At 24.2% G+C, this 20,042-nt stretch overlaps 1 protein-coding gene across 5 annotated transcripts in view; it reads right to left on the reverse strand.

Moving 5' to 3' along the window:
* Positions 1-16,412: 16,412 nt before the first annotated feature.
* The window catches only part of LOC122508477 (insulin-like growth factor 2 mRNA-binding protein 1), a 59,444-nt gene continuing 55,814 nt past the window's right edge, over positions 16,413-20,042 (reverse strand). For all 5 annotated transcript variants that reach the window (XM_043621854.1, XM_043621855.1, XM_043621857.1 and 2 more), the window contains 2 exons: positions 19,121-19,372; positions 16,413-17,316 (listed from right to left, as the gene is read on the reverse strand). In XM_043621854.1, the coding sequence (XP_043477789.1) occupies positions 17,098-17,316; positions 19,121-19,372 (471 nt within the window). In that variant the 3' untranslated portion in view covers positions 16,413-17,097. The remainder of the gene's footprint in view (positions 17,317-19,120; positions 19,373-20,042) is intronic.

Raw genomic sequence — 20,042 nt, forward strand, 5'->3', positions numbered from 1 at the left:
TTTTTTTTTAAGATAAAAAATTTATTTTTCAAAATACTTATTAAAAATTGTAATTTTTCGTCGTTCGACAGAAAAAATTTTTTAATTTCTTAGAAAAATTATATTGTTTAGATATTTAGTATCTATTTTATTGTACAAAAATGAATTTAAAATAAATTAGAAAATATTTCAAACAGTAATTTTCGAAAAATTATAATTTCAAGCAAACTAAGATTAAAAATTAACTCTAGTTTTAGGTTTTAGGTAACAAAAAATTTTAATTTTAAGTAGTGGGAATTGTGCATTATAAAATTTTCTCTGCAAATAAAATTTCAAAAAATTCTAAATACGTAATTGTAAATTAATTTAATATTCATTTGTTTATTTATTTAATTTAATATTTAATAATTTAATATTCATAATTTAATAATTATAATTTAATAATTATAATTTAATAATTATAATTTAATAATAGATAAATATATAGTTATTAATATTTAGATTATTAATTCTCATTAGTTGATATTTTTTTATTAACATTTAATTTATTATTTGGTTTATAAATTTTTCATTTATTTACACACTAATATTTTATTTATCAATTTATTATTATTTTCTTATCTTAAATTAAGATTTGTTTTCTTATATATGGTAAATATAAATAAAAAGTAAATTTTACCAGTGTAAAATCTAAAATCCAGTAAAATTTACTGAATTGGGTATAAATTTTACTGTATCCAAAAAAATTAATAAACTAATTTTTACTGTACTTATTATAGTAAAATTAAAATTTTTAGAAATTTTTGCGGCAATTTTTACTGCTTTTGGAATATTCAGTAATTTATTTAGTAAATTTTACAGTATTAAATCTAAAATTTAGTAAAATTCACTGAATTGAATGTAATTTTTACCGTTTTCAAAAAAAAAACGAATAAAATTTTTTTATGACAATTTTTACTCTTTTTGGAAAAAATTTTGCTGTTTTGAAAGTAAATCTTCGTATAAAAATTGATAAAGAAGACTTTTTTAGAAATAATAAAAATTAAAGCAGAAATTATAGAAATTTGTAATTTTTCAACAGAAGTAATAATTGCTATACTTTATTGCTCTTTTTCGTGTATAATTGAATAATTAGTAAAATTTTCTGAACATTCAATTTATAATTAAATTAATCATTTTTTTTAAATTTTTTTAATTTAAACAAAGTTTTTTAGAAAATTAAATAAAGAAAGGCTGGAAATTCTTTTTTAATTTTATTCTAAAATCAAAGCAAAAAATTCCAAGCTCTTTTTTTTAATAAAATTGAATTAAATTTTTATTAAAATTTTTTAATAAAAGGAAAAATCAAATTCTTTTTTTTCTATAGTAAAATTGAAGAAAAAAATTACAAATTCTTTTTTTCTAGTAAAATTAAAAGATAAGATTGAAAATTTCTTTTTTTATTTGCACTTATTGCGTAAGTAAAAAAAATTAATGTAAATAACAAAATTATTCTTAAATGAATATCAGACTAAATTAATTGAATATTTAATAATTAATACACTTATCTAACTAAAAAAAAAAAAAAAATAGAAAAACAGGAAAAAAACAGGAAGAAAAAAGGAAAAATGGAAAATATGAACAACACATTTTTATTTTTTTTTTATTAACTAGAATAATTTATTTTTTTCACAGTAGAAAAAGGAGAATGTATCTTAAACTCATGGACTGCATTGTACTCATATATATACAATTACATACAATCCTCGATCGAATGTTACACATAAAATTCATCATAAATTGATTTGTTTTCCATTGTCCTTGGCATTTGTAGAATCTCTTTTTCTCTATCTCACTTTCTCTTACTCTCTTACTTTCTCTCTCTCTCTCTTTCTTTCTTTCTCTCTAAAATAAAGTTCATGTTTTTTGAATTTTTTTTCAAAAATCAATCACTAATTCTCACGAAATTAATTACAAAATAATAAAAAATAATAAACAAAATAATAATAGAAAAAATATACATAAACGATTTTACAATTAAATATACAAAAGAAAAATTTCTTCTCATACAATATTATGAAAAAAAAGAGTGTGAGGAATGAAAAAAAAAATTAAAGAAGAAGAAAAATTAATTAAGAAACTAAGGCAAAAAGAATTTTTTTTTTTTTTTTTGAAAAAAGAAATAATAAAATTTGGAATAAATTGTATAATTTATAAATGAGAAAATATATGGAATCAGTGTGTGATAAAAGAAAAAATACGATTAAAATCAAAAATGAAAAATTTCGCAAGTGCCTTCTTTTTTTTTGGAAAACAAAAATCAAGGAATTGATTTTCTTTTGTGGACTATGGAAATCTTATATATATATGATTCTTGTGTAAGCATTCACAAAGGCCAAAGTACATAATAAGTAAAGCTAGAAATAGAAAACAAAATTGGATTTCGCACGGATTTTCGGACAGATGATAAAAAAAACATTTTTTTTTTATCGAGCGATACTAATTATTGTACATATATTTGTATATGATTTAAAAACGTTTTCCTTCTTCTCTTTTTTTTTGCTCTTCTACTACTTAAATGCTTAGTTAAATCGTTTTGCACAATTTTTTTTTTATCTGGCTTTTTTTTCCAATTTTCGCTTTAGCATCTAAACACATATGTTAAACTTTAAGAATCCCTTTTTTTCTTTGTATAATATGTCTCTTTCGAAAGTAAATTTACAATTCAAGAAAAATTTAATTTCTTACAATTTCGAAATAAATTGGTATAGACGATCGATTTTTTTTTTTTAATTTTTTTCCATTGAATCCAAATTTGAATTTTGACGATCGATCGTACGTGCTTTGCGCTTCTTTTGAATTGGCTTTTGCAACTCTCGACTTAAACGAATATCGACAAAAAAATGTTTCTAAAAATTGCGAATTTTTTGCAAACTTTTTTCAAACTTTTTAAAACTTTTTCAAATTTTTTCAAACTTTTTGCAATTTTTTTTCGAACATTTTTTTTCGATAATTGTTTTTTCCGTGAGGGCGTTTATGTGCCTCGACGCTAAAAAGCGTTTTTCCTTCTTTTTCGTTTTTCATTTGCAAAATCGCTCTATTTCACTTTCATTAATGTGAAGAAAGAAAGAAAAAACACAACGGCAATCTACTTTTCATTACCTTTTTTTTCTATTTAACGCTAAATTGTAAGGACAAAAATCTAACAGATTTCGGAATAATAACAAAGTCGTCGTATTCAAATCGTGTGTTCAAAAAAAAAAATCTTTTTTTCCAGAAAAAAATCTTTCTTTTTCCTATTTTTTTTTTTTTTTTCAACGAACAACTTTCGATCCGATACGACGAAATATAACAGATTTTAACGACTCTGACATTTTACTAACCCAGTCATAGCGAATTTTTCACAGAAAAAGAACTTTTTTCTTCAAATTTTGTCTAAAAAATTTTTTTTTATCATCGAATATTTCCGAACGAAAATAAGTTCTTTTTTCCTAAAGAAAAAAAAATTCGCTAATAACGAGTTGACGAAAAACTATTTACATACAAATTTTAAGAAAACGGTATTTTTTTCGAGTTTCCTTTTTTAAAAAAAAAAGCAGGAGAGTAAAAAATAGTCACAAAAAACAAATTCTCCCCTTTTTTTTGCAAAGAAGTAACTCAAAAAAAAGAAACCGTCAAAAGTGTGTCAGAGTTCGCGAACACAATTCATTTCTTTATTTTTAATAATTGTTCTATCGATCATCAATCATTCACTTCAACTATTTTTTTTTTTTTTGTATCCAGATTAATGGCGAATTACTTCTTTTCTTTTTTTATCAACAAATATAAAGAAAAACCAACTGAACAATCTCCAATATAATATAAAAAAAAAAAATTTCCCAATTTAACGGGGGGGGGAGGTTTGGGGTTTTTTTGGGGGGTGGGGAAACAATTATCGACTAAAAATCGATTGAATTTTTTCAATGTAGGAAAAATTCGAATTCAATCGATTTAAATGACATTTGACAACTTTTTTTTCTTTTTCCTTTTTTGATACACATACACATTTATATAGATATAAAAAAATCTATATTTATATATAATTCTATTCAATAATTCAGCAAATCGAATTAAAAAAAAAACACTTAACGAAAACAGCGAAGAAAATAAATGGGGAATTGGAAGATAGGTTTAATTGAGGGGATCGTACAGCGATTATCACTATTTTGTTATTTTTTGTTTTTCTGTTTTTTGTAATTGAAAAATTAATAATTAATAATGATAATTGATAATTAATAATTAATAATGATAATTAATAATTAATAATTAATAATTAATAATTAATAATTGATAATTAATAATCAATGTTGATAAAATTAATAACTGATAGTCAATATTGATATAAAATTAATAACTGCTGATCAATATTGACAAAATAATCAATATTCATAATTAATAATTAATAATTAATTATTGATAATTGATAACAGATAATTGATAGTTGATAATTGATAATTACTAATTATTAGTAGGCAGTTTTCGGGTTTTTCTATTGCAATTTACGATTAGATTTTTTTTTCACATTGTAAATATTTGTAAAAAAAATCTGTACACTTGAGATGCAGTCGATCACATTTATAATTATTAGATATTTATTATTTTATTCATTACTATTGTTATATAGAGAATATAGAAAATTCGCATTGTACGATCTAATAGTTTTTTATTTTCAAAAAAGGCTAACTGTTTTTCTAGATTTTCTAGATTCCAGATTTTCTAATTTCCAGATACTCTAATTTCCAGATTTTCAAATTTCTAGATTCTCTAGATTCTAGATTTTCTAGACTCCAGATTTTCTGAATTCTAGATTTTCTAGATTTTCTAGATTCCAGATTTTCTAGATTCTCTAGATTCTAGATTTTCTAGATTGTACATTATTTAGATTCTAGATTTTCTAGATTTTGGGTGTGATTATTTATTTTTTTTTTTTGCTACTTAATGAGTTATTAACTATTTTGTTGCGGCTTAAAAAAAATTTGCGAGGTAGTTTTGTGTGTGAATTCGATCACATCGCCACTTTCGCGAGTGACCGTCTCCGATTCCGCAGTCACTGCAAATTTTCGGATTCACCAGCCGGTTTGATGGAGGGGCCAAAAAATATTATTTCAATTCTTCGTTTCATTTTCGAGAATAAAACGAATTTTTTCTTTTTTTTTTTTTTTTTTTGAAGGGAAAAAGTAAAAGAAAAAAAATTAGAAAAGAAGAAAAAATTGAAGAAACGGGGAAAAAAATAAGAAAAAGAAAAGAGAAGGGAAATAAAGGTAAAGAAAGGGAAGAAAATGAAAAAGAAGAAAAATTAAAGAAAGGGAAAAAATTAAAAAAAAGGGAAAAATTAAAGAACGGGAAAAAATAAAGAATGGGGAAAAAATAAAGAAAGGAGAAAAAAATAGAAAGGAATAAAAAATGAAAAAAGGAGAAAAATTAAAAGAAAAAAATTTAGAAAGAAAATATTGAAAGAAAGGGATGAAATCTCTTTCTTTCATTTTTTTCTTTTTAAATTTTTTAAAAATCAATAGAAAAAAGAAAACAAAAATTTATCAAATAAAAAAAATTTGCATTTCGGCTGGTAAACCTGAATATTTTCCACGATCCACTATTTAATTAGCGATCGGAGAAGTCCTCGCAAAGAAAAGACGATGGATCTTAATTAAAAATCCCTGTCTATTGTAAATAACTATTGCACTTATGATTTGTTTATTAGTTTTTTTTCACGGTTTAAATAACTGTTTTCTTCTTTTTTTTTATAATATGTATTTAAAATAACGGCGCCTTAAAAAAAGGACATCTTTTTTCTCTCAATAAGAAATAACATTACTGTAGATATTTATTATCATTATAAAAGAAAAAAAAAAAAAAAAAAAAAGTAATAATAATTCCTCCCACTTTTCATACATCATCTTCGCTCTATTTCGCTCAGCGTGTTGAGTGATAAAAAAGCGATACCGATAAAATATATATGAAGTATATGGTATAAAGGTACATAATATATTTGGAGATATAATATTCAATAATCATATGTATTTTTTGTGGTGTTGTTTCTGTTGTTTGTAATTGTAATTGTTGTGTAAGTGTAAGTGTATATTTTTTCTATCGCGAGAAATTTTTTTTCCAAAAAAATACTTTTTTTAAGAGAAAAGTTTTTTATAACAGAAAATTTTCTTTCTTTTTTTCTTCTTAGTGCACGTTTTTTTTTGTTATTATAATTTTTTTTATGGTTTTAACCAATTTATCGAATTTTTTAATCAGGATTCCTAGAGTAAGAATCGTCCCCTCCAGAAATTGGGATTAAATCGAAAGTGTTGGGTACTTTTTTTTTGAATTTTGTAAATTTTTTTCGTATCGAAAGAGAAGTGGTGAAACAAAGTATTTTCGAGACAAATTTTTGGATTTTTTTTTGTATCTGGAGGGAAGTCACTTGTTTTCAATCCTTAATGCCTATTTATTTTTTTATTTTTTTTTTTAATTTTATTTTAAATGCTTCGTGTACTTAATAATGATTATCCGTATATCTATATATTCAGTAACCGTTAAACATTATCCACTAAAAGACACCGTATCCGTTTTGTCTAGAATTTTAATATATAATTTTTATTTTTGTACGAAACGGAGGCCAAGAAAGAGAATAAAAGAGAGATTGTTTTCTTTTTTTTTCGTTTCGAATTTAATTTCAGAAATTTTTTTTTTTTTTGGTAAATTTTCATCTTTTTTTGTTTAATTTTTATAAATTAATAATTTATAAAAAATTTATTTTTGAGTAAAAAATCTTTTAATTTTCAAAAATTAGTGAAGAAAATTTAGTTTCAAAATATTTGTTTTTGAAAAAGAAAAACGAATTCATCTCATTATTCCACTTTCTTTTACCGTGCAAGAATTTTCTTATTTTTATATATATATACTTTTTTTTTTTATTAAATTATCCTTGTGAAAAACGATAGCCTATTTTATGTGAACGTCTCTTTTTGATTACCAAACGCAAATATATTACGAAAAAAAATCCGTAATATTGATTTTCTCTTTTTAGTTTTAATGAAGAAACGCGTTCTTAATCACACGTCAGTGAATTATTTCATTCTTTTTTTTTTAGCGAATTAATTCCCATTATCGAATAGACTTTTTAATTATCATTTATCAAAAAGACACAAAAAGTAGTAGTAGTAGTATTTTTATAGTAGAAGCACTAGCAGTAGAAATTGTAATATTAGTAGTCGTATAGTAGAACGAGTTTTATTGTTTGATAGTAGCGATTAAAGTAAACTAAAGTAGAGAAAAAAACAAGGATTTAATTATGACAATTAAAAAAATCGCGAGACCCGTCTCGAAAGTAGAATCTTTTCTCACTGCATTTTCTTTTCTTCATTTTTTTCTTCTCTTCATTTTTCTTTTTTTCTTTTCATTCTTTTTTTTTCTTTTTGATATCGTTTCACATTGAAATTATCTTCTCACTGAAAAAAAATTTTCCTACTTGAAATTTTATTTTTTCGTATCTTCTATTAGAGTAGAAAAAGTATTTTTCGATGAAAGTATTTTTAATTCGGAGTATTCTTCATTAAAAGTATTTTTAACTTGAAGTATTTTTACTTAAAAGTATTTATAATTTTCAATTCAGAGTATTCTTTATCAAAAGTATTTTTAATTTTAAGTATTTTTCATTAAAAGTATTTTTAACTTTAAGTATTCTTCATTAAAAATATTTTTAACTTCAAGTATTTTTCACTAAAAGTATTTTTAGTTAAATAAATAATTTTTCATTAAAAGTATTTTTAACTTTAAGTATTCTTCATTAAAAATATTTTTCACTTCAAGTATTTTAACTTTCAAGTATTTTTCACTAAAAGTGTTTTTAGTTAAAAATACTTTTAGCTAAAACTATTTTTAGTTAAAAATACTTTTAGTTAAAAGTATTTTTAGTTAAAAGTATTTTTAGATAAAAGTATTTTAGTTAAAAATACTTTTCGTTGAAAGTATTTTTAATTCAAAGTGTTCTTCATTCTAAGTATTTTTAACTACAAATAATTTTAAATTAAAAAATTTTTAATTCCGAATATTTTTCATTAAAAGTATTTTTGATTCAAAATATTCCCCATTAAAAGAACTTTTAATTCGAAGTATTCTTAATTAGAAGTATTTTCAATTCAAAATACTTTCAATTCAGAATATTTTTCACTAAAAGTATTTTAAATTCAAAGTATTTTTCATTAAAAATATTTTTGATTGAAAATATTTTCCACTAAAAGTGTTTTTTAATTAAGAATATTTCTTACTAAAATTACTTTTAAAGCAAAGTATTTTTAATTCGAAATACTTGCAATTCAAAATATTTTTTAATCCAATACTTACAATTGAAAGAATTTTTAATTCAAAATACCTGCAGTTGAAAAAATATTTTTATTAAAAATTCTTGTAATTGAAAGTATTATTAATAAAAGTACCCGAAATTAAAAGTATTTTTAATTCAAAATACTTGCAATTAAATGTATTTTTAATTCAAAATACCTGCAGTTGAAAACTATTTTTATTAAAAACTCCTGCTGTTAAAAGTATTATTAATAAAAATATCTGCAGTTGAAAGTATTTTTAATTCAAAATAATTCGCACTAAAAGTATTTTCCATAAAAAAAGATTTTTAATTTAAAAAAAACTCTTAAATTAAAATTACTTTTCCCAAATTTGTATTTTCAACCGAAATTGGTATTAATGTCGAAAAATTTTATCTATTAAAAAATCGAAATACTTTTTTTTCGAAAATAGTCAATATTTTCAAATCGAAATTTTTTCCTTATCGAAATACTTTACAAATAAAATATCCTTCGAATAGAAAATACCTTTTTCAATCAAAAGCCATCATTCCTTTACAAATAAAACGATTTTTAATCCAAATTTTTATTTATTTACTATAATTAATTTTTTTTTTTTTTGCTCCAATTTTCTTTCAATGTTCCAAATAACAAAAAACTGACCAGAAAAGAAGCCATTCGAACGAGTCCCGAAACAAAATGCAAAAAAAAAGGGGGTAATTAGAATAAAAAAATTGATTATCAATAATATAATATTGTAGCAAGTGCGAAACAAATGCAAGCGCGGAGGTTGACTCCGTCGGCAATGCGTAACTATATTGAGGTATATAAGAAAAACTTAAGTATCATGATTACGTATAAACAAAAAAAAAATAAAATAAAATTGATTATAGTGTCGTGTCAAATTGACGTCGTGTCAATTTGAAAAATTCATCGATTATTTTATGGATTTTCATCTTTTTTTTACTTTCTCACGTATGCATGCAAAAAAATCGTCATTAAACGTTTTTATCTCTAGAAATATTATTTAAGAAAATTTGTGTTTTGCCAACAGTTTTCAAGTTGTTGTAAACATTGAAAACGTTTCACGCGCGCCTTCGAACGGTTTTTTTTTATTCTTCTTATTTCTTATTACTTATTTACTCAAAAAGAAAATCATCTTTTTTTTTATTTCGATCCTGATCGCTTGTCAGTATCCCTCGTCTCGTTGGCTGATTACGCGCTTTTTTTTGTCACTATTTTAATAAAAAAACAAAAAAAAAAAAATATTTTCATGAGCAAAAATGTGTATAATTTATCAAAAAAGCCGAATAGAATGCGCGTTATTTGAGCGGGTTTTTTCGTTTTTTGTTTTTATTTTGCCGAAACATAAACTCGATTTTCGGCTTTTTTATGCGATAAAAAACATTATTTTTTTTTAAAGGGGTTTTTTTCTGCGAAATTTTTTTTCAGTATAAAAAGTCCAATAAAAACGCGATTTTTATCATAAAAAAAATTGGATCAACTTTGAGACCACTTTTTATTCCCGATTTTTCTCAAAAATTGTAGGGGAAAAATCGAAGAACATGAGGTAGTTTATTCTACTCTGAATGCTTCAAATTTATTTTCCACAAAAATTAGAACCAAAAAACATGTGCGCGCCTCGTTTCAAATTTCCCAGACTCGCGGATTATTAATTTTGGGTTTTAGTATCATAAAAACACTATAAAAAGAAAACGCTTTTTAGAAAATGGCAGTTTAATAATTTTTTTTTAATCTTTAATTATTATAATTTAATAATTAATAATTAATAATTAATAATTAATAATTTAATGAATTGAATTTTAAAATTCGAAATAAGCGTTTTTTCGTGTTTTTAAATATTCCGATATTCCGAAAAAAATTCCGTTTTTCATTTTTTTTTTATTGGAAATCTTAGATTCATTGCTAATATTAGTATATATAATTTAATATATATAAAATTTATTTTGTAATTATTTTGTATTTCTTTTTAACTATTTTCAGTTATTATTTAAAATTATTTTTAATTATTTTTAATTATTTTCAGTTATTTTCAATTATTTTTTTTTTAATTCTCGCTATTGTTTGTCTCTAATGCCAGTTGCGGATTTTTAAGGTCACCTTCGGCAAGATCGAAGCGCTAGAGTAAATATATAAATGTATAATATACCGGCTATACAAATCTGCTTATTTATGTGTTTTGTGTATTTTTTTTTTCTTTAGTGTATAATTAAATGCGTGTAAATATATATATTTATATATATAGATACATAAATAAATATGTACAAAAAAAGGAAGGTGTTGTGTTTTATAGTAGAATAAGTTACGTACCCGCGCGGATTTCTGATAATGCCCATCATCGGCAACAATAAGATAATAATAGATAATATAATTAAAAAAAAAACACCTTTCAACGCAACATTTATCCCTAAAAATTCATTTATACACTTTTCATACATTCAAAAAAAAAAAATATATATTTTTTAAGAATCCTTCCAACTTTAACATTAAAACCCCTTAATTCCAAAGGTATGTAAATTTTCAAAGAAATTGGAAAAATCCAATTTTTTTTTAGGAAGTGATTCTTAAAAAAAAATTGCAGTCTCAATCATTCGTCTTAAATTTCTAGCTGCTGCCAATTTAAATCTTAGACTATTTATCAACGCGTTTCATTTTCTTTTTTTTTCTTGATATATTATCTGTTAGCGATATATGAACGTGAACCTTTTTCACAATAACAACAATGCCCAACTTTTTTGTCTTTGAATAAGGCCCTCCGATCTTGGCCATATTCTGAACTCTAAACAAAAATTATTATTCTCTTTTTCTTAACAATAATTAATTAGGTTTTTCTCGATTTATGGGATAAAAATTAGAATTGTATTTTTTTTTTTGCTTTTTTAGAGTCACAGAATAGGGGGGGAAAAAAATTCAATTTTTTTTTCTACCCTGCTCGAAATCGAAAAACTAATACTAAAGCCCAAAATGAATGAACCCAATTCTAGCGCATCCTATTCCTATTAACTATCAAACTATTATTAACTAGTTATGTCTTCTCCCGTTTCGCATTGAATCGGCGATATTATATAGACAGAATCTTTCCGCGTGTGTAATATTATATTATATGGGGTGAATTCCCTGGATTTTTTTTTGTATAGTATTTTTATATTTTTTTATAATTAACTGTGCGCTGGTGTGCAGACAGTGGCTCTTTAGAATATTTCTTGTTTTCTTTTTTTTCATCGTTTTGTTTTTTAACTGGCACTCGTGCAATTTGAATTTCCGTGATGTTTTTTTTGGAATCGAAGATTTCGACTGTTTTTTTCTTTTCAAACTCAAATATTTTGGTTTTTTTTTTTGTAAAGTTAAAACATTTTTTGGTATTAATTACAGAAAAATTGAGTTGTTCAATTAAATAAAATATTTAAATTCAAATAATTTAATAGTAGAATAATTTCTTCACAATTAATTGGAGAAGAATTAAAATTTAGTAAATTAAATTTTTCATTTTTTACTTAAGATTTAAAATTCATTTTTTCCGAAAATTTATTTTCAAATTTCTTTATAGAAACACGAATTTATGTAAAATCGATTTAAATAATAATTTTCAAAAATTAAGTTTGAATTTTCAGATTTATTTCGAAAATTATTTCTCAAAATAATTTGCAAAATAAATTTCAATTTTCAGAATTAATTTTAATATTCAAAGTTAATTTTAATTAAAAAATTAATTTTAATTTCGAAATTTAATTTAAATTTCCACATTCGATTTGCAAAAAAAATTTCTCCAAATAATTTACAAAATAAATTTCAATTTTCCAAATTTTATTTTGATTCTAAAAATTAATAACAATTTCCAGAATTAATTTTAATATTCAAAGTTAATTTCTCATTTCCAAAGTTAATTTTTAATATTTAAAGTTTAAATTTACAAATTACTGGTTAATTTTAATTTTAAAAGTTAATTTTAGTTTCGAATTTAATTTTAATTCCGAAAGTTAATTTTTAATTGCAAAATTAATTTGAATTGCGAAATTAATTTGAATTGTGAAATTAATTTTAATGTCGAAGGTTAATTTCAATTCCGAAAGTTAATTTCAATTGGGAAAATTAATTTTAATTTCGAAAGTTTTCAATAGAAATTTCAATTTCTAGAATTAATTTATAATTTCCATAATTAATTTCCGGATTTTATTTTAAAAATTCAATTCAAAAATTTAAAAAAAATTTCCATTTAGAAAAAATTTTCCCAAAAATCCCGAAAATTTTCATTACCAAAAAAAATCCATACAATAAAATTTCAAAAAAAAATATCAAAATCGCCATAAAATTGAAAAACCAAATAATTCAAGTTTAACAAGAAAAAAAAATGTTCCAAGCACGGAAATTGTCTCTTGTAAGACAGCAGCTGTTTGAACTGTTTATTTTGAGTTTTCTTTTATTCATTTTTGTCATTTTTCGGACTCTGGGAAGTCAGTTTTCACCATGGAGTCCCGGAAATGCGAGTGTGTGTGTTTCCCATTTTGTATTTATATATTTTCATCTTTTTTTTTTGCAGCCGTATAATTCTGGTTGCTAGTGATTTCATTTTTTTTTTTTTACACATTTTTATAATCTATCATGCGAATCGCGTCGTGCGATTTTACAATCGGTATTTTATTTGATCTTTTGATATCAAAGTGCATTGTTTTTGCTCGTATTTTTTTCTTTTTTATATCCAACCTTTGCCGTTAATCTCTTTTTTTTCACCTCCTGTATATTAACAATTCTTTTCACCATTTTTTTTTCCTTTTGTCATAAAAAAATTTGCTTTCAAAAAAAAAATCGAAAATTTCAAAATATTAATCATTCACGCGAACGGATTGATTGCCGTTTTCGATCCTGAGAACTGCGATCAAGGAGAGTTGAAAAAATTTATTTATTTTTTTTTCTGAGAATTATCTCAACTATGAAGATGCAAAGTTTATTTATTTATTTATGTTTTTCGAAAAAGTTTTCTCTAAGTTTTTTCATTTTTCCCCACTAAAAATACATTTTAGACTAATATTTTTAATTTAGTTTAATTAATCGAATTTGTACATTTGTTTGTCACTCTTGTTTTCTTTTTTTTTAAATTCTAATTCATCAATAATAAACTTTAAAAATACTATTAAGTTACTTTTTTATTATAATAATTATATTAATAATTTCTATGCACCTCCATTTGTCATTCTCTTAAACTTCAAATTTGTACATTTCTCTCGATCGTGCGGGCGGGTTTTTTTTCAATTTTTTCTTTTTTATCAAATCACTGTGTGTTTTTTTTTAATCAAGTGAAATGGAGTCGGCAGAAGAGTTTTCCCTTTTCGTTAAAAAATATCTTCTTTTTTCTTTTTGGAACGATTTTGAAAGACAATTGCGATCTAGAGTGCGATCAGCCTTTTGTGTCTTTTTATTTGAGTCTTGAGAACTGCGAGCGATCAACAAAGTTTTAGAATTGTAAACTCGTCGTCTGACTCGGAAATTAAAATCCCGAAAAAATAACCAAAAGAGCGTCAAAAAAGTTTCTTTTTTTCTCGAAGTGTGTTTTTCATATTTTAGGCTAATTTTGAATTTCAGCGATACTTCGGTTTTTGTTCAGATGTCCAAAAGGGGTAGGGGGTGCTTTTTTTGGATTGGATGGCGGTATTTTTTTTTTTTTTTTTTTGAGAATATTTGCGTTTTTTTTTATTTATCGCCATCGCGAACATAATTGAAAGAGCATCTCGCATTTCGCTACTGTTTTGTTTAATATGGCATCCTAGCCAACTTTCCCCCTCACTTGGCTCTTTTTTTCGAATTTAGAACAATTTTCCAAGAATTTATTTTCAATTTATCCAAAAAAAGTCGAATTGTTAAGCAAAAATTTTTTTCGAAGCCAAGTGTTTGAAGGAGAGTTTGGAAGGTTTGGTCGTTTCGATGCATTTTTTTTTGTCGGAATTTTGATAGGCAGGTCGAAAGTACTAAAAGAATTTTTTACTTAAAATGTCTCCTTGAAATATTTTAGCGTAAACTACTTTTTTTTGAAAAGACGTTTTCCATTTTTCATACTGTGTATATATTTTTTTTTTTCTTTATAAATCCGCTTTTTTTGAGATCCGTATTTAATCCCTTGGCACTTTCGCTTTATCTCATCATCTTCATTTTATTTATTTATTTTTTATTTTTTTTTCATTAAATATTTACGCTTTGATATAATAATAATTCGAATGCGATCCAAATTGAACAACGATCGTCGTAAAGTGTTAAAAAAAATAAATAAAAAGCATCACAATGAAAGAAAATCAAAGCGTCACATAAAACTGTGAGGCAAAAATATTCTTTCATCGAATTTAAATTCTTGATTTGTATATAAAAACGACGATCGTTGATTTTTTTCGTTCAGATCGCTGTCGCATCATTGAAATATATTAAATATATTATACAATTTATATCCGACTAAAATCTTCTATAATTTCTTTTTCCTCATGGCGACACAGTCCAAAAAGCTGCGCGCGACCATTTACCATTAATTAATTCTCTTTTTTTTTTGCCCTCTCTCATTTCTTGCGAAATACCAGTTCGCTTTTTATTTTTCATTACGCCTTTAAACTCTCTTCTTTTTACATTTGAAAAAAAATTTTTTTTCACCTCCCTTTTTTTTAAACCTTCCTCACACTCTACCACCTACTCCTTTAATATCGTTAAAATTCATTAAGTTATTAAAAACATCTAACAAAAAAAAAAATTAAAAAAAAAAAAAAATTGAAAAAGAAAGACTAATTAAGATCTTTCCAACAATGTATCAAAAATAAACTTATATTCATATTTTTCTTTTTACTCTCTCTATCCTCCGCAATTTTTTTTCTGAGAGGGATGGACCAGAGAAGAGAAGAGAACGGGGGAGGGGGTTGTAGGAGGATTTCTTCTTTTTTCCTCTCCTTCTCTCGTCCCTAATCTCTCTCAAAGAAAAAACCTAATCATACACACGTTTTAAAAAAAAAAATTTCGCCCTACAGACGCAAATTAATTTTATTTTTCTTTGACTTCGCTTTCGTATATCTTTGTACTTTTTTTTAACGCGTACCGAATGCCGTGAAAAGAATACCGACGATAATTTTCTCTAATCGTCAGGTAGAAAATTCCCTTTTTGGAAAAAAGGAATTCAGAAAATTCCAAGTGCTCCATTTTTTTTTTATCAAGAATTATTTTTACGAAAACTATTCTTTTCAGAAAAAATACTTCTTGAAAAACTCACTTAAATTTATTCTCTTTTGAGAAACATTTTTTTGGAGAGTATCAAAAAAATTTCTTCCTTAAAAAAGGAATTTTTTTTTCAAGGAGCAATAATTACAGTTTTGTCAGTCCGATTTTTTTTTTTTTTTTAATAAATTTTTGATCAACGTTTACAAATCTCTTTGTTTTTTTTTACATTTAAATTTTAGTAAATTGTTGAAACTGTCGAAAATTTGTCAAATTTTCGAATAATAATATTTGTAAACGTTTGTCAAAAAATTTTGCAAAAAATATTTTCTCTCAGGATAAAAATATTCTCTCGAGATAAAAACACGATGTCATGATGAATAAAATCCTGAAGATAAATATCTTTCGATTTTCCTTAAGAGTTGTTGAGGCTTAAAATCTCAAGTACTAGAACAAAAGTCATTTAGTCGCGACTTGTTCGGTCAACTTTTTTTTTCTTTTCTCTTCAATCTTAATGAGTAATTAATTATTTATTAATTAATAGTATTATTCAACACACGCACACTAGCACACTATTACATCCATGGTAAATTAAGAATCCCTGATAAAGTTTCTTTTTTTTTTGTATGCAACTTCCTCGTACTCATGTCGCATTTTTATTTTCTAGAACAAAAAAATTGTTCTAGATTTAAAAAAAAACGCGATAAATCGGCCCCTCGCTCTCTTTTGTTGTTGCAAGGAACTGGAGGCGCTTAATACGAAAAACGTCGTAATCGCTTCTTTGGTATTGCATCGCGAGGGGTCGCTGCTTTCTCTCACTCTCACTCTCTCTCTCACTCTCTCATTGAAACAACTCTTCAAAATTTTCGAATCAAAGATTCGTGTCTCTGGATTAAATTCAAAAATAAAAATAAAAAAAAAAACGGTAAAAGAAACTGAATCTATTTCGAGAAAAAAACAATACTACCATTAGGCAGTGACAATAATAATAGTAGTAGTAGTAATAGTAATGTAGTATTTAACCAGTTTTTTTTTATAACGTAAAGTGTAGCTTTTAAACTTCTCTGTATATTATTTTAAACTTTAATATTAAGTGTTCCTTTTTTTTGTCAGTTATTTCTCATTTCACTTTCCATTATCATAAATCTTTAACCGTAATGAATGAGGTAATATGGTTGTGTGTGTTTCGTCGTTGCTCCACTTTTTATCAGCGAGGTGGATTCGTTTTCAAAACGCTTTTTCTCCTGGAATATCCATTTTTTTCAAAATTCGAAGAAAAAAAAAATTCGAAAAAAAGCAATGTCTCGAATATTGAATTAATCTTCTCTTTCTCTCTCTTGGGATGTTGAGAAATGTTGTCGAAAATAATCCAAAGATAGCGATTTTAGTATCGCTAGAGGAAAAAATTGAATAGAATGGTTCTTTGTTGTTGAGTTGACCATTCGTGGTTCTTGTTTTTTTTTTTTTTTTGGAGAAGATGTGCTTAGCGATGAGAAAGAGTTTTTTCTAAGAGCAACGAGACCACCTCGACCGAGTAAAATGGAATTTCGTGAGGCGTTAGTTGGCGTTTTTTTTTTTTTTTTTCTTTTGATGAGCGTCGTCAACGTTACTGATTTTGTTGTTGCTGTGTGGGCGAGCTCGATTGTTGAGATGGAACTTGCTGAGGTGTCGTGCTTCCTGGCTGAGATGTAGCACTGTCGTCCCTTCGCGAACGGACTCCACCTTCCTGGCTGCTACCACGTCCAGCGCGAGTGCCAACGGTGCCCGTTCCAGTGCCTGGACCCGCTGGTTGCAGGACCATCGCACGAATTCTTCTCTGCGCCGACTGCGAAATAATTCAAATTAATTTCAATACTCAATATCGACTCGATATATTTTTTTCTATTTTTCACTATTTTTACTATATTTCTCATGTTATTTACTATTTTTACTATTTTTTAAACATTTTTACTATTCATTTACAATTTTTTAATAATTTTACTACTTTTTTCTGAATATGTTTATTGTTTTGACTATTTTTACTATATTTTTCATGTTTTTTACTCTCTTCAATATTTTTTTTACTAATTTTACTATATTTTTAATATTTTTAATATTTTTTTTTACTAAATTTACTATATTTCTAATATTTCTACCATTTTTGAATATTTTTTCTTGGTATTTTTTTACAATAATTTTTAACTATTCTTACTATTTTTTCTGAACATTTTTTTTATTTTTACTAATTTTAAAGCTTTCTTACTATTTTTTTCAAATATTAATATTTTTACTATTTTTTTTGAATATTTTTTATTAACTTTACTATTTTCAGTATTTTTTTTTTTTTAATATTTTGTTCAATAATTTTACTATATTTCCGATATTTTAACCATTTTTTACTATTTTTCCTTTTTTTTTGAAATTTTTTACAAGTTTAAACTAATATGACTATTTTCTCTTAACATTTTTATTATTGCTATTATTATTAAAGATTTTTTACTATTTTTTCAATTATTAATATTTTTCTGAATATTTTTGTTATTTTTACTATTTTTTAAAAATATTATTAAAATGTTTTTTACTATTTTTAACATTTTTTTAGTAATTTTACTATATTTTTCATGTTTTTTTTGCTATTTTTAACAATTTTTAACTATTTTTACTATTTTTTCTGTACATTTTTATTATTTTTACTCCTTTTAAAATTTGTTTACTATTTTTTACAATTTTTTAATAAATTTTACTATCTTTTCTAAATATTTTTATAATATTTTTTTTTACTATTTTTAATATTTTTTTTACTAATTTTACTATATTTTCCAGGCTTTTTACTATTTTTAATATCTTTTTTAGTAGTTTTACTATATTTTTACTATTTTTAATTTTAAAATTTGTTTACTATTTTTAATTTTTTGTTTACTAATTTTACTATATTTCTAATATTTCTACCATTTTTCTACTATTTTTACTATTTTTTCTTTTTTTCTGCTATTTTTTACAATTTTTAACAACTTTTACTATTTTTAAAGTTTTTTTTTACTTTTTTTTGAATATTTTCTATTACAAATATTTTTCTTTCGGTTTCTTATTGTTTTAAGAAATAAAAAAATCATCGAAGGATTAAATTACAACTTTCGTATTATTTAGAATAAAAAAAATTAAATTTGTCTTCCTTTCGGGAATTAAAAATTTGTCGGCGGATAAATCGGATCCAAATCGCTAGAATTATCACGATCGGTACGGGATCCTCCATTTTTTCTTCCTGGGTTTTTCTGACAAATTGTCTGCTTACAACAAAAAGCCCAAATGTTCCAGGTTGCAAATTGTTTAACAAATAATGCTTGAATATTCCCAAAAAAAAATTAATTAGTTCAAGAAAAAAAATTCTGTTAGAAGAAAAAGTGATTTTCAATAAAAATAAAATTAACAAAATATATAAAAATGAAAAAATAATAGTACAATAGAAATGAAAAAATAAAAAATAATAGAAATTAAGAAATAAAAATTATAGAAATGGAGCAATAAAAATAGGAAAAATTTTTTCATTTTTTTCGAAAAAATGTAAAAAAAATTAAGAAAGCTTGAGAAAAACTTTATTTTCGAATTAAGAGGGAAAATTTGGGTAAAAATGAGGTGGGTGTAAAATTTACCTGAACGGAGAAGAAGGGACCAATAATGTGAACAGTTGTTTCCTCATCGGCTGCTGGCGGTGTCGCTTGTTGTTCGGATAATTTGATAACACTTCCGGTTACACGTTGAAGTTCACGTACATTTTGACCGCCTTTGCCAATGATTCTTCCAACTTGAGCACTTGGCACGAGAATTTCAATTGTCAATCGCACGTCCTCTGTTCCTGCAACAAATCCTTCTTCGCGCATCTTCTCGAAAATCAAGTACTGCGCCTGAAAGAGAGGAAAATCAATTGAATTAATATTTAAACAATTAACTAAAATAAAAAATAAATAAATAAATAAAAATATAAAAAGAATAAGAAAAAAATTTATATAAAAAGAATAAAAAATAAAATTTACTATTTGCTGGAAAATTCTGCTTTCCTGAATTTACTACAGCTTTGAAATTGATATTTGTTTAGAAAAATTATTTTGCTTCTATTTTATGGAGAATAGTTGGGAAAAAAAATCAAAATTTCCCTTTTTTGAAATTAAGAATAAAACTGTCGATGGATAAAACGGATCCGTTATCGCTAGAATTATCGCGAACGGTACGGGACCCTCCATTTTTATTTTCCTGAATTTTTCTGACGAATTGTCTGCATACAACAACTGCCCAAATGTTTCAGGTTTCAAAATTGAAAAAATCAAAAGATAAAAAACTATTAAATCAGAATAAAATGAAAAATAGAGACAAATAAAAATAAATAATAAAAAAATAAGTAAATAAGTAGCAAAAGTAAATAAATTCATAAAAAATAAAAATATTGAATAATTTTATACAGAAAAGGAAAAAGAGAAAAAAAAATTTCAATGAAAAAATAAATGACAAACGAAATTAGAAGTAAATAAATTTGAAAAGTAAATAAATTTCCATGAAAAAATAAAAATACTGAATAAT

The sequence above is a fragment of the Leptopilina heterotoma genome, unplaced genomic scaffold, assembly GCF_015476425.1.
Source record: "Leptopilina heterotoma isolate Lh14 unplaced genomic scaffold, ASM1547642v1 Lhet_54, whole genome shotgun sequence".
Classification (NCBI taxonomy): Eukaryota; Metazoa; Arthropoda; class Insecta; order Hymenoptera; family Figitidae; genus Leptopilina; species Leptopilina heterotoma.